This window comes from Dryas octopetala, chromosome 9 (genome assembly GCF_963921425.1).
Source record: "Dryas octopetala chromosome 9, drDryOcto1.1, whole genome shotgun sequence".
Lineage (NCBI taxonomy): Eukaryota > Viridiplantae > Streptophyta > Magnoliopsida > Rosales > Rosaceae > Dryas > Dryas octopetala.
The window spans coordinates 19,720,142-19,734,138 of record NC_141374.1 but is presented as its reverse complement, the minus strand read 5'-3'; the positions used below and the strand labels follow the sequence as shown (position 1 = coordinate 19,734,138).

The window sequence follows — 13,997 nt, the reverse complement described above, 5'->3', positions numbered from 1 at the left end:
TAATTTTAGAGTACTACTCATATATATATATATATAAATATATAAGGTATTACATAAATGATCATGCAGTGACATTCATTAAACACATGCACTTTTCTTTTCTAACAACTTATAAAGTAATAACTTATATATAAAGGCGAAGCCACACTAATTTATTAATTTAAGTTGTCTTTTCTGACAGGCCACGACGACTAAAGCTTCAATTAGATTTAGTAAATAGGTACGTAGTAAAGTAGAAGAAGCGAGCAAGACATGAATTAGAATGCATTTGATTGGTGATTGGCATACATCCATTTGCATATTAGTAGATATTCTGAAAAAGGTGAATGAAGATGTCAATTGTCAAATGAGAACCTTCTTTTGCACTACTATTGCTGAATAGCAACTAAATAGCAAGATCTGGTAAGACTGTGAAACTAATAAAGAGAGGAGAGGGATAAAAGGGGAGGCTTGAAAAAACAAAAGTAGTAGTGAGCCCATTCCAAATTTCCAATATGCCATTAGGCCAATTGCCAAAGTAAGCTAGATATATAGGTAGCATGGACATGGAGAATTTTCTGAGTTATTATTACGCAAGAAAGTAACAAAGTAAGAAAGCTAGCTTAGTAGTGTGCTTGTATTCACGACTTCCTGAAGTTATGCATGTTACATATAGTATATGAGTATGATTATGTATTATATAGAATAAAAAGTTAAAAAATGAAACTTAATTGGCATGATAAATAGAGAAGCAGTAGGTGTTATTAATTGGAATTTGGATGTAGTAAGAAGAACGTTTGTCTGAGAATCTGGAAAAGGGAAAGTGTGAGAGGAGTGAGTAGGAAATTAGGGCCCAATTCAGACAAAGGACCTTGAATCCTTTTGTCATGTATATATATATAAATGATGAAGATCACCTTATATATGCCGGATGAAGGTGGCTATATATAGGTAGCTAGCAAATTACATAAACCATATATACACATTATTCATATTAAAACTATTAACTATATATGGCGCCGGTGGGATTACCTCCCGGGTTTAGGTTTCACCCGACGGACGAAGAGCTGGTGAATTATTATCTGAAGAGGAAAATCAGTGGGCAAGAGATTGAGCTTGATATCATTCCTGAAGTTGATCTCTACAAATGTGAGCCTTGGGAGTTAGCAGGTCTTACTTTCATACACATATATCTTGTTCATTAATGAGTTGGTCATCTTAATTAATTGTGTATGTTTGTATGTTAATTTGGTCATCTTTATTACGTATATATTATAATTGCATGGTGCAGAGAAATCATTTTTGCCAAGTAGAGACCCAGAGTGGTACTTCTTTGGACCCCGGGATCGAAAATACCCAAATGGGTTCAGAACAAATAGAGCAACGAGAGCCGGATACTGGAAGTCCACAGGCAAAGACAGAAGAGTAACATGCCAGAATCGTGCCATTGGAATGAAGAAGACGCTCGTTTACTACAGAGGCCGAGCCCCTCAGGGCATTCGCACCGATTGGGTCATGCATGAATATCGCCTTGATGACAAGGACTCATGCCTCGACGAAACCTCCGCCACTGCTGCCGCCATTCAGGTACGTACCTAGCTAGGGATATCCATGCTCATCATCATCATTTTTGTTACACAATTATTATTAATAACAATTCTAATTACTTTCACACATATATATCTATTAATTTGACTTCAAAAGCATAGAGTTCGATGCTTGAGGCAGTGAGAAAAGCATTTCTTTTCTCTTGCTTTCATTTTAGTTTCCACATCTTTTACAGCGTGGGTCGCAAAAGCAGCCTAAAGCTTCCAACTCTCCAATTAAGCAACATTAATTAACTATATACAGGCCCCCATCGGAAACTTTCGAATGGGATGCATATTAATTGAACTAGAGCTAACTAATTAATTAGTCTGTGTAATAGTGAAAAAATCTAGCTAGTAACGTAAAACTTGCGTGCATGAGTTGCATGGAATTGGAAGCTTATAAGGGATTTTTCTACATATATTTCTCCCATGGTCACTACTTCTAAAACTTTTGTTTTGCGTACTATATATTAATATTATCAGCATTTACTTTTATAGATAGGCATAAACAAATAACTAGCTGACATATTCGTTGCTTGCACTGGATCGCTTAGATAGTTAGTTCTCTTATCTCATCTCATAAAGTTGGGCTTCAGGCTACTTTGTCTTTTTCTAATGAGACAAAAGTACAATCCCCCCTATGATTCAGATTAATTCCTTCTCAAGCTGAAGAATTAATTATGTTTAATCATGCATCTAATATTCTAATATCTTTTAATTTATCATTAATTCTATATATGATCTAGAGTTAAAAATTCTATAACCAATAAATAATGTAGGTTATTCAAACCACAAAAAGCAGCCTCGGCATCACTTTCATTGTGTATGAAGGTGTCGGGGACTTTTTCCTTTATTCCAAAGTCCAAATTATAAGCATATACATATCGATTATAGAATACCTTCACATACTCCTTTTTAACACTAGAAAAACATTAACCTCATCATGTACCCTCTTTCTTATCTTTTTTTGTTTTTGATAACTACTATATATATAAATTCGAAAATGTTGTCTTACTAGGTAATGAATCTGGACCATTGATTAAGAAAATAAATCTGATAATAAAACATAGTATACAGTAGTATACTTCAAGATAGAGACATAGTATACAGTATACTTCAAGATAGAGATATCAGATATAATACCATTATGGATTATTTGGCTGTAGAAGTAATCATACTATATGTTTGCGCAAACCTACGGTACCTACAATTACTTATTACTGTTGATGACTACTACGTATGCAGGATTCTTTTGCATTGTGTCGCGTGTTCAAGAAAAATGGTATTTGCTCGGAGATTGAAGATCAGCAAGGGCAATCTAGTAGCACTGTATCGTTAATTGAGAGATCACAAGGTGTAAATAATGATTTTGAAACCATGTCACCGGACATTCCAATGGCATCATCTTCGTGCCCGGAGGAGGAAGACAAAGACGACTCATGGATGCAGTTCATCACAGATGATGCATGGTGTTCTTCTAACACTGCTTTTACTGGTGGTGAAGAACTCTCTCACTCTCACGTGGCCTTCACAAACTAATTAAACAAAGATTGGTGGTAAATAACTTTACTATGCATGCATGGATGTAATTTTCATACATTAATATAATAAAACGCATGCATGCATATGATTTCAAAAAGAAAATTTTTTTTTAATTGGGTTGTAGTCATTCGACGATGGTTTGGTTGGTGGCTTTGTAGAGTCAGATTATCAGATGGCTAGTCTAGAGATTTTGATGTGGACCTCTTCCTGAGGTGCTTTGGGTGTTACTTGTGGAATAAAAGGGCATATCACTCGATGCTCACTTTGTATACGACATTTTTAGTAATTGGACTTTGATATTGACTTCTTGAGTGGCATACTAGTGTTTACAGTTCATAAATCATAATGTTGTAAACCATTCGATGTTTCATTTAATGGAGGTCTTTAAAGTCAATTCGTCATGAATAAGATTTGAGGGCTTTCTTTCCCCTCATCCTCTGCTGGTTTCATCCAGTGTTTCTAAAGGTTTAATAAAGTTGAAGAGCAATAGGTATGTAAGATAATTAAAACTAATTAAATCATGCAGCATGTTTAGCCAGCAGTCATCGTTTGGCTTAGCCTATTATGTGTTGCAAAGCAATGACACCAACCTTCCACTGCTCAAATTCTGCAGAGCCTAACATGAAGGAACTGGCGTTTCGATGTCCACCACCTCCAAATTCCTGAGAAGAATATGCAAAATGCATTTTAGCTCTTTCAAAGTAATATATATGCTCTGTTTAACAGACAGGAAACCATATGCGACGAGGGAAAAACCTGTGAGATGGGCGTTGTGTCTTCCCTGTCCACACTCCTAAGGCTTATTTTTAGCAATTGGTCATTTTCAAGCTCAGGGACTCTGCATACAATAGCCCCAATGCCCCTAAGAGAACAAAAACATAATTGAAATGGAAGGATGAAGCAGACATCCTAATGACGCCTATTAAAATACATAATCAAACAAGTTTCTATATGTGCATTGGTACAAAGGTGTAACAGTTTAAGTTGAAATCAACAAAAAAATGACTGAAGGGGATGAAAAGGGCAGTATCTTGCACCTGGGAAACCAAAGTATATCAACAATGCTTTTGCAGGGAACCTCAATAAACAGACATAAAAAACCAATATGGCAATACCCCATAAAACTAACAAAAGAGCACAGATATAAGTTCTGAAAAATGCAGATGATGGGATGTACCCCATCCTTATTACGTTCATCCACATGGATCTCAAAATGAAAAACAGAGTTGGGTAGTTTCCCCTTTACAAGGGCCACTACTGAGGTGTCTACTATCAGTTGCTCTTTCAACTAAGGGGCTATGTTATCCACTGAATAAATATTGGAAAAAAGGAAAGTCTACCACAATTGTATCAATAAACATGATAATCAAAGAAAACCAACCAGTGCCTCCTATATGAGATGTCACTCTAATGCTATAATCATTTATGGTTAAGAGGGAAATAAGGTATATTTTCCATGCAATTATTAACCCCATTTATAGTTTTCTGCATTCAACATTGTTTGTGGACTAGAGGATTGGAATGTGATAAGTAAAAACAATGTGCAATCAGCAGCACTTCTAAAGAAAGCAAAGGAAAGCCAAGAAATTTAGGAAAATGTTTCACAAGCTAGACATATACAAACAAGGAACTGAATCCCACAGGTACCATCCATTTCAGCCTCTTGCTTCAGGCCCAAAACCATTCATGCGACTAGCACCAATAACAAACCTATAATAAATTCAAACTAAGAAAAAATAGTCCAAAACTCCTATCTCTTGCATATAATTGCACTGCACTAATGAAAAGAGGGACATGAAGTAGAATGGTGGTTAAAGAATTGGAAAGGAAAAAGGGAAATAAGTGAACAGAACGAAAATCAGAGAAATGCACATTTTTCAAGATCATGAGTAAATAGAATGTCACATACCTTAAGTTTTGACTACGGCTTTTAGTAGCTAATTGATGTCCGAGTTCACTCCTCAACTCTGAGATAGAATCTGCGTTGACAGCCTACAAGCAGCAGAAGGATAAGGTTATGCATTGCCAACCAATTTTCCCTCTTTTTTGTTTAGCAATTTCTTTCTGTTTTTCAAAAGAATACACAGAAACCTGACGGGTGCAAAATGTGAGTCAAGAAATTTACTTGCGTGAATTCAACTTCTATTATAAATTAACAATGCAACATGTAAAAGTAGTTAAAACTGGTACATGTTTGTATGTCTGATAAGCTTAAAAATGGATACTGGTGACAACAATTAAACCAAAACTTGCATCACAATATTAGTGCATTTTGAACAAATTCCTTGAAACTAAGATTATGTTATTCTAATAAATTCTCCACCTTTTATATTTTATCAATGTTTTCAGAAGAAAATAGTGCACCAGGACTCAAGACATCTACTTTTGTTAACTTGGTTAACAACCATACATACACATGCAGACACCAATCCAATGAAGACATTTAGTATACCAGGCAATGTCCAAAGGCTCCACCCCCAAGTGCAATTTCATAAGACTGATTGAGCGCTTCATCTATTAACTTCTGTTGTTCTGATAAGCTCACCATTCCTTGACTAATTAAAGAGTCCAAGTCCAAAGAAAGCAACTGTCCAGAAAACAAAAACCATAACAATTTTTAATAATCGAACTATATCAAATGAGATGAAGCAAATTAGTAAATTAGCAAAGTACCTGTTGGAACAAAGATGGGTTCAATCCGAGGTCGTATTGAATGTTGAAATCTTTGAGTCCACTACTGAATGCCTTACTATTGGGAAGCCTCCACCTCCACAAATCCCCATCCTCAATATATTCAAACAGCCTCCTAACTCTGTAAAACTGAGCCAGCACCGCCTTGTCATTGTGACCATCATCAATTTTGTTCTTGAAATAATCGAAAGCAATGGTGGCCCCACTCCTGTCCATGTCTAAAACGCTAGTGACATTTTCACCAGTCAGCGTTCCGAGAGAGGTCTTGTGGTGGTCCAAAACAACAACGTTGGGGACCTTGGAAGAGATCTCCTGGACAAAGCCAGGGGGACCCACAAAGTCGAGGAGGTAGAGGTCGGCGATGTCGTGGAGAGGGAGGTGTTTGGGTGCGATGGGGCTGTAGACGGTGTTGGGGAAGAAGAGGGCTTCAATGGAGTTGGCTGAGAAGTAGAGGTGTGCGGCCAAAGCAGCAAACGCACCGTCTGGGCAAGGATAGTGATACAGCACCGCTGCTTTCCTCTTTACCATGTTCCTGCATACACTGGAACTCATTGCCGCCGAATGCCTCTTCTGACTTCTGAGTTCCAACTTGTTTAGAAAAAGTTCACTACTCCATTGGTATTTTAGTAGTGTCGTTTTGGCTTTGGGGGGAAAACAAATTCATCATAAATTTAGAGGTAAAAGTGTAATTTAGCAAAATTAGTGTTGAACATAAAAATAGGAGAAGATAACTCAACTGGTTACCTTGGAGTAGCTACTGTACCTTCATTTCTTCATTGAAGGATTGGATTTTAGGAGGCCCGAAATGGCAACGAGAAGCGCTCCAAATTCATGGGGTTGGGCTAATAATACTAGACAGACACAAGTCACGCAACAAAGAATGTTTAAAGTGGGCAGCTCCTCCTCATTAACTTGTACGATTTGGATGTCATTCCCTTCCCTTTCCTTGTCTCCGAGACACAGACAAGGCAGCTTCTTACCATTGGTGTGCCTTTCTTCTTCTTCTTCTTCTTCTTCTTCTTCTTCTTCTTCTTCTTCTTCTTCTTCTTCTTCTTCTTTCAAGACCTCGGCCAAGCTCTACGTCAGCGGTTAGCTTTCTTTTTCCGTATTTGTATTATATTTTTTTTACATTTTGTTGTTGATAGATACAAGAGCGTTGTGTAATCTTATTTGGTGTTTTCCTGAGAATGGAATTGAAATTCTATTTTTTGTGGGTTAAGAACTTAAGATTAACCCCTGCAACTCTGTCCAATTTACATTTACAAAGCACCATACTTGAGGAGGTTTGTAGGCTTGATGGACTGTTTCTACATTTGGGTCCTCTTTGGCTAAACAGCACTCGTGTTTCTTAGAAAAGAAAATAAAGATTCTAACAACAATGGATATACTTTGTTGTGCAGGGCTTTCATTTCGCACCACTGAAGAGAGTTTACGAAATGCTTTCCAAAATTTTGGACAACTTGTAGAAGGTGATAACATAAAAAATGTTAACATGTTCCTTTACTAAGTTGAGCTGCTTATAGGGTCTATAAACTATTGGTGTTTTCTTTCTATTTTACAGTCAATCTGGTGATGGATAGAATAGCAAATAGGCCAAGAGGGTTTGCCTTCCTCCGCTATGCAACCGAGGAGGAATCTCAAAAGGCTATTGAGGGAATGCATGGAAAGGTAAATCTAAACCAATATTTAGAACCAATCATGAGCCATCAACAGTAATTAGGAAATAAATGGCACTGCATACCATACAGATATATCATACAATATAACAGTACCTTCGGGGATGGATGGAGAGATGTGAGCAAGTCCTGGCCAGTGGTCAGTATATGAAAACAACTAGTTGAGAATTAGTTGCACTTGAAGCAGAAGGTCCTTCTAGTTGAGGATTTTTCAGGGGAAAGACCAATTCCTACTGCATACCTAGTTGACAAAGCTGGCTTGCTTGACAGTCTCATACTTCTTGCTTTATGTATGTGTCTTTGTGTCTGTGTGCTCTTCATCTAGATGACCCAAATTTGTCCTGACAGTCTCCACACCCAAATTCTTGCTTGACAGTCTCATACAGATGATTGCCATTTGAGGCTTACAATTTTCTGATTTCTGATGATTGCTGTACCTACTAGCATTCTTATGCAAGTAGCACAAATTATAATCAGCTCATTCACAATGACATAGGTTTCTTCTAGTAACCAACACTCTGATGCATCAAAGAGCACGTCTTTCACTTTTGGCTACTAGAACCACGCTATCAAGAATGTTTTAGTTTTAGATGCTGATTTCTCTTTCGTATAAAACTGATTAGCGACTCTGAATTATGTTCTCATCCAACATCATATCAATGTTCTCATATTTCGTTTGCACATCGCTTAAATCTGTTATTAGGGGAATGGCTTTATGCATAATAGGCTAAAGTAACAAACATAAACACTTTATTTATTTGCTTTTTTTTTTTTTTCAGTTTTTGGATGGCAGGGTAATATTTGTTGAAGTTGCAAAGCCCAGATCGGAGCTCCGTCAAACCCCCAAACAAAACCCAAGACAGTATTGAAGAGTAAGCCGTGGGGATCGTTGTTGTTCAACATATAAGTAGTCCTCAAGTACCTTCACTAGTTCCTTGTCTACTTTGGTCAAAATTCTCGTTGCTGTATGCTAATATATGCTATTATAAACGGTATAATTCAATTCAAGTTGCAAAGCTAATCCAAGATCCTATGGTGAATTTTACAAGAAAATATCTGAATTCTGTGTATATAAGCTGTCGTTTGCTTTGAGTTGTTGGACAAAAATTAAGTCTTGTAATGCCTTGTTCCAATCGCTCCTGTTGCCAATTGGTAGGTTCAAAACCGTCTGGCCCTGGATCTAATCTACCTTGTCCAGTGAAGAGATGTCATGCATTATATTATAATCCTGGAGCGGTCATCATATTTCACGTGTCAGTTCAGAAAAAGAAAAAGTCTACTAAAATCATGCGCTACAATTATTTTCCATTGTCCTCATCCCAATTCTATTTATTCACCCCTCAATTCTGGTGGACTGAATTTGTAGATTCATCACAGAAAATGGGGCGAATATTTATCAAATTGAAGTCTAATAATTTCATTTCCTTCAAAGAATATGATGTAAAGAATGAATCCGGAAAAAAGAGTCGCAATTTTGCAGGTTGCAACAAATGCATCATCAGACTCAATGATGCTAAACTGAAGGGGTTAGATTTTTTCAATCACGAAACGAGACGTTGTGGTCAACTTGGAGAACCATCAAAGAGTTGATGTCCGCTCGAACATTCTCTCTTGACGTTTTGAGTCATTATTCCCCTACAATTAAGTACTACCTGATTTTCTGACTTGCGAGAGTGGAAGAGTGGAATCCAAAACAAAGTTGAAAACGCAACATCCGCTGCCTGTGAGAAGGGAATGTTATGAGCAGACACGAGCCCTTTGTCTATCTCTCATCTCTTCAGAAATCATCGCTGATGAGTTCATATTTCTATCAGCTAAACATCTTTTGTAAGGTACAAACCCCTTCCTTGAATTGCAGGGCTCAACAGTACGAAGTTGTTCTTTACATAAAGAATCAACACCCTCTAAATGCTTCTCTCCTGAATTTTCTACAGTGTTGACTGACCCACCGTTCGAACCACAACAAGATCTTTCCTTGTCTTTCATTCTTTCATCCACACATGAATTGACAGGTGTTTGAACTGAACTTTGGTTATATGGCATGAGGTGAAAAAATGGTCCACCTTGGTACATAATCCACCATGGCAGAGGAGAATCAAGGTTAACTTCTACAGCATTTGGGCTCTCTTTTGGGTGTTCCACCCTGTTAATTGTAGCACCACATGTCAATGAATTCCAATTACTAACAATTCCACCAAGTGACAAATGCGTGTCTGATTGGTCCAATCGTAATGTTCGAACAGGCTCATCATTCTCTTGTTTCGTCTTTGGCGTCGCCAACTTACAATCCTCGGTACCAGAAGGAGATTGTTTCTGAGAGTCTGTAACCAAAACTGTCCTTCCAAAAAGCTTAATACTTGTGGAAGCTCCAACATTGGCTGTATCTCCTTCAGTACTCACAGTATGCTTGGAATCTGATCCATTATTCTGCAAACCCAGATGAACAGAAGGGTAACCACAGAATCAGAATCCTAAACAGCATAGAGGAATCTAGATTGAAAATATAAATAACATTTCACCATACCGTGGACGAAGATTTTTCCAAGTCAGCAGATAATTGGACTGACGGCATAGATACTTTCATTTCTTCAGCAGATGAGTTGGATGTCATGTAATCATTCTCTTTTTCAGCATGGGATAAGCTGGTTGAACGCATGTCCGTGGTACATGAATTTGATGATGGGGATCTGTTATGCTGGTCCAAAGCTGCAGACCCCAGTACATCTGAACCAACTGCAGATAATACTGAAGTGGGAGATTGATGGCCCTTCTCTGCAACTGAAGAATGTGGTGATGGTGACCTTTCTGGCGATCCATTTCGAGAATCCACTGATTTACGTGGATAAGGATGCATAGGCTTCCTCTTTGGCCGTGGAGGAGGTATCTCAATTGGTTTGATGGAGGCTTCACTAGTTCCACTTGACTCCTTAGCTACCTGAAAGCAAGAAAAACCGTATGAATGCACTGCAGGAGACATGCTAAATAGAAAATACTGCCAATTAATGTTTTAACAGTATAGGGTCTAAGATATCTAACTCAAAAAAGTTTATGATCAATACATACATGGTACAATAGGAATTAGGTACGAAAGTTATTAGCATTAAACCTTAGAGAAAAACTTTTGAGCATGACTACGAATCTGAACTGCAGTTTTGGTGCCAACATGTTCTGCATGAATATAAGAGTAATTTCATCGTCCAATGTTGTTAAAGAAAACTAACGTAGACAAGTTATGCTGCACTGAACTTACCTTCTATTTGATGCCAACCTCGGCCAAATAATTTCAAGGCTTCAAGGAACTTCTGATGCTCTTCCTCTGTCCATTTTTCTCTTTGTTTTGTAATTGTGTAAGGTTTCCTGACCTGTAGAAACAGGGATAAAACAGGGAACAATTTAGCCAAAACTCAGCAGATACATAAATTTTTGGCTAAAAGATATGTCCTGAAATGAAAGCTATGAGAAGAGGGGAACCTTAGGTGCAATGTCATTGCCAAAAGAACATATCTCCTTCAATTCAATCGCTGCTTTGGATTGTGCATCAGCTTTTGAACTGCAATTGCCAACTGCAACAAAGGCGTTTGACCCTGTGGCTCCACTCTGATCCTATGTCCAAATAAAAAGTTGGGTTGATACTTTTCATCCAACATAGTCAAATCAAGCGAAGAACTGTTGTTCAATGTTCATCAGCACAGAACTCAGTTTAGACGAAACATTGAGAAAACACGCAAATAATCCTGCAGGAGTTTACGTGAGATGACTCGCATACATAAACGTCAAACCAAGCAGCATTACAATACTAGTGAGTAGTGAATTCAGGTATATTTATTGATTTTGCCACATGTATAGTATGTAACAAAACACAATCTACCCTCACAAGTCACAAGCACATCGGCAAACGTAGATGCAGACGCCTAATTACAACCCAACAAGCATTTCTGATTACTAACAAAACACACAGATGGTTTGAGCTGACCAATTGAGATCAAACATAAACTTATCCATTTGAATAAGCTAACTACTACCTCAAATCAAGATCTTTGTATTTATGAGGTCCACCCAAATGGTGTGTATGTGCATATCCATCGAATTGAGGGTCCAATTTCTCACATCGTAGAGAAACTTGTACGAAAAATAATTAAATCTAATATGCTTTAGTGAGTAGGCAAATCTACAAAGTGCTAAGCATAGTGATGCACATTCAATTGGCATATAAATGCTCAAAATAATTAAAATCTAACATCTTTTAGTGAGTCTGCAGTGAAAAATAACAGAGCAAATGTTCATTGAACAACTACACCAAATCTCAATCAAAATAACTCATTGCATACACAGAAAATTGAAACATAGTAAGGCAGTTGCATTTACATACCTCAACAGCCATTTCTGCCCAAAAAAACACAAAACAAAGTCCAACACTTTAGTCCAAGCTCTTAAGCCACCGCACCAGTAGCTGATTGCCCACAAATCAAAAACACACAAACAGACTTCCATTAATTGGATATTCCACTGTATTTAAAGAAAAAAGTAAAATGAAATAAATAAGAACCAATAAGATGTTTTTTTAATAAATTTTTGTATTTTTTTGCTCATGTAGACCAGATCAATCAGCTTGGCCAAAAAAAAAAAAAGACCAGATCAATCAGAATCTTACCTCAATGATATCTGAAAGACTAAAAACAGACTTGTCCTGAGCCTTGAAAACCAGAAAAACTTAGAAAACAGAGTCGGCTTTTCTCGAGAAACAAACAGATTCTGCAGTCTGATTGCGAGGAAACAGAAGAAAACGAGCAGGCACAAGGAGAAATCGAAATCCGTACAAGAAAAAAAAGGGGATTATGAGAGTAGAGAAGACGCGCATATAGAATTTCAGAGTTATAAGGAGGAAGAAAGTAAAAGCAGGGGCTGCCACGTCAGAGTGAGTATTTACTTTTCAATTTTTGTTTTTTGTTTTATAATTTTGGCGTGGAAAATTCGAGAAGGGCCTGGGAATCTTGTGGCTGAGAATGCAGGAGGCCCTCAGACACCCGGCACTTTCTGGTGCTGTGTCTCCATCCTTTTCGGCTTTTCCTCGCAAAAAAAAGAAAAAAGGAAAATCCGTATTATTATTTTTGTGATATTCTTAAACTCCACATAGTGAAAAGGATTTGGATAAAGACAAAAAAGCGAGAGGCTTTTACGGTTTTACCTAAAATTACTATAATTAGATGTTTTTTGTTTTGAATGAAGATAAGGTTTTGGCCGACTATTACAGTGAGTACTATAATTTTGGGCTGACTGCTGAGATTGAGCAAATAAAAAAGTGTGAAAAATGGGAATTATTTTTAGGAAATGGAGAAATATCTAAGCCACAGAAAACAAGGAGAGACAAACAAGGGTGGGTAGGCCAAGTCACAAGTGCAAGTGGTGTCTCTTCGGTCTTCAATCTTAAATTCTTAATCATCATCTTAATGAATGTGAGGAAAACAGATATGCAATTGTGAGTTTACTCAAAATACAGATACGTGACTGGTCCACAAGCAGACTTTATCTGCGCTTTTTGACACCTCAGCTGTCCATTACGTCCAACGCCACGTGGCCCCCAACCCAGCCCACACAATTTCCAGATAAGGTTGCTAGAAGTGGAGCCCACTTTGGACAAGAAGTTGGAAAAACGAACCTCGAAATTTGACAACCACAAGTTCCTACATCGTTCGGGAAGATTTGAATTTTTAATTGGTTTTTGTTGGTTGGATTTAAAAACGCAAAAGGGACATTGACACGTGCCCCCAAACCCCATGCTAGGTCAAAAAAGGAATTAACAAATGGAAGGTGTATATTTCTCTAATACCCTTTTTGAGGCTGGCCTTGGAGTTGGACTGTGGTCTGTGGGATCGCTATCTTCTTTCATATCTCATCTCTCTGTTTATTTTATGATATTCATTTATAAAAGTATGGCTTAATTGTGTTTTTACTACTCAAAATTTACATTGATTTTCACTTTACTATCCAAAACTTTATTTGTCCTAGATTACCACTTAAAATTATTTCTCGTGTCCCAATTAACTTTTTTCCGTCAATTCTGTCACTACGACCGTCAAAAAAGCTGACGTAGCTTAGGTATTTTGGTTTTTTCATTCAATTTCATCCACTTAGACAACAAAATTAATTAAAAATTCTTATATTTTACAAAATATTAAATTTAATTGAAATATTCTCAGATGCAGTACGGCGCTAGTACCCCTCACCCCCCACCCCCCACCCCCTCCTCTCAGCTTCAACACACCGGCAGCCTCTCTCACCGCCGACAACCCTTATCCCTCTCTTTCTCTCACTTCCTCTCTCATCTTTCTTTCCCTCTCTTTCTCTTCACCTCTCATCCCTCCCTCTTTCCCTCTCCGGTCCTTCACAATCAACATTGGTGCTCTAATGCCAGACGTCGCCGAGAAATGTGTTGTGCGACAAAGCAATCAAAGCCGCTCCATTCAACTCCTTTACTTCCCAAAAATTTGTGTTGCTCTCTCTCTCTCTCTCTCTCTCTCTC

General features: G+C 37.7%; 4 protein-coding genes across 7 annotated transcripts; 2 read left to right on the top strand and 2 right to left on the bottom strand.

The window, feature by feature from the left end:
- Window positions 1–945: 945 nt before the first annotated feature.
- Window positions 946–3,107, top strand: NAC057 (NAC domain containing protein 57). Its single transcript, XM_086255968.1, has 3 exons — window positions 946–1,149; window positions 1,271–1,566; window positions 2,814–3,107. The coding sequence occupies exons 1-3, from the start codon at window positions 993–995 to the stop codon at window positions 3,105–3,107; spliced, it is 747 nt and encodes a 248-aa protein (XP_086112094.1). The 5' UTR covers window positions 946–992.
- Window positions 3,005–6,617, bottom strand: LOC147275432 (DHHA1 domain protein). 3 transcript variants are annotated; one of them, XM_086255966.1, is made up of 7 exons: window positions 6,565–6,617; window positions 5,784–6,442; window positions 5,563–5,697; window positions 5,020–5,102; window positions 3,867–3,972; window positions 3,701–3,772; window positions 3,005–3,103 (listed from the first exon to the last, which is right to left on the bottom strand). In XM_086255966.1, the coding sequence occupies exons 2-7, from the start codon at window positions 6,351–6,353 to the stop codon at window positions 3,086–3,088; spliced, it is 984 nt and encodes a 327-aa protein (XP_086112092.1). In that variant the 5' UTR covers window positions 6,354–6,442; window positions 6,565–6,617; the 3' UTR covers window positions 3,005–3,085. The 3 variants fall into 3 exon arrangements, with proteins under 3 accessions (XP_086112092.1, XP_086112093.1, XP_086112091.1); XM_086255967.1 differs by lacking the exon at window positions 3,005–3,103 and having other exon boundaries at window positions 3,451–3,772; window positions 3,867–3,948; XM_086255965.1 differs by lacking the exon at window positions 3,005–3,103 and having other exon boundaries at window positions 3,452–3,772.
- Window positions 6,541–8,530, top strand: LOC147275431 (RNA-binding (RRM/RBD/RNP motifs) family protein). Of its 2 annotated transcripts, none has more exons than XM_086255970.1 (5): window positions 6,541–6,817; window positions 6,860–6,889; window positions 7,202–7,270; window positions 7,363–7,469; window positions 8,257–8,530. In XM_086255970.1, exons 1-5 carry the CDS (start codon window positions 6,607–6,609, stop codon window positions 8,344–8,346), a joined length of 507 nt encoding a protein of 168 aa, XP_086112096.1. In that variant the 5' UTR covers window positions 6,541–6,606; the 3' UTR covers window positions 8,347–8,530. The 2 variants fall into 2 exon arrangements, with proteins under 2 accessions (XP_086112096.1, XP_086112095.1); XM_086255969.1 differs by having other exon boundaries at window positions 6,542–6,823.
- A 205-nt stretch (window positions 8,531–8,735) lies between these two features.
- Window positions 8,736–12,327, bottom strand: LOC147275430 (protein REVEILLE 7-like). The gene is made up of 7 exons (XM_086255964.1): window positions 12,129–12,327; window positions 11,847–11,927; window positions 10,949–11,080; window positions 10,728–10,839; window positions 10,584–10,645; window positions 10,002–10,412; window positions 8,736–9,904 (listed from the first exon to the last, which is right to left on the bottom strand). Exons 2-7 carry the CDS (start codon window positions 11,856–11,858, stop codon window positions 9,215–9,217), a joined length of 1,419 nt encoding a protein of 472 aa, XP_086112090.1. The 5' UTR covers window positions 11,859–11,927; window positions 12,129–12,327; the 3' UTR covers window positions 8,736–9,214.
- Between the last annotated feature and the right edge of the window lie 1,670 nt (window positions 12,328–13,997).

Bases quoted from the DNA above. Each gene is read 5' to 3' on its own strand.
- NAC057 (XM_086255968.1), top strand. From the start codon at position 993: ATGGCGCCGGTGGGATTACCTCCCGGGTTTAGGTTTCACCCGACGGAC. The intron at 1,150-1,270 runs GTCTTACTTTCA...TGCATGGTGCAG, and splicing joins TGAGCCTTGGGAGTTAGCAG to AGAAATCATTTTTGCCAAGT. The intron at 1,567-2,813 runs GTACGTACCTAG...CTACGTATGCAG, and splicing joins CCACTGCTGCCGCCATTCAG to GATTCTTTTGCATTGTGTCG.
- LOC147275432 (XM_086255965.1), bottom strand. From the start codon at position 6,353: ATGAGTTCCAGTGTATGCAGGAACATGGTAAAGAGGAAAGCAGCGGTG. The intron at 5,103-5,562 runs GTATACTAAATG...TGCTGCTTGTAG, and splicing joins GAGCCTTTGGACATTGCCTG to GCTGTCAACGCAGATTCTAT. The intron at 3,773-3,866 runs GTTTTTCCCTCG...TATTCTTCTCAG, and splicing joins ACACAACGCCCATCTCACAG to GAATTTGGAGGTGGTGGACA.
- LOC147275431 (XM_086255969.1), top strand. From the start codon at position 6,607: ATGGCAACGAGAAGCGCTCCAAATTCATGGGGTTGGGCTAATAATACT. The intron at 7,271-7,362 runs GTGATAACATAA...TCTATTTTACAG, and splicing joins TTTTGGACAACTTGTAGAAG to TCAATCTGGTGATGGATAGA. The intron at 7,470-8,256 runs GTAAATCTAAAC...TTTTTTTTTCAG, and splicing joins TTGAGGGAATGCATGGAAAG to TTTTTGGATGGCAGGGTAAT.
- LOC147275430 (XM_086255964.1), bottom strand. The intron at 10,840-10,948 runs GTTCCCCTCTTC...CTGTTTCTACAG, and splicing joins GCAATGACATTGCACCTAAG to GTCAGGAAACCTTACACAAT. The intron at 10,413-10,583 runs GTTTAATGCTAA...TCTTGCTTTCAG, and splicing joins CTCAAAAGTTTTTCTCTAAG to GTAGCTAAGGAGTCAAGTGG.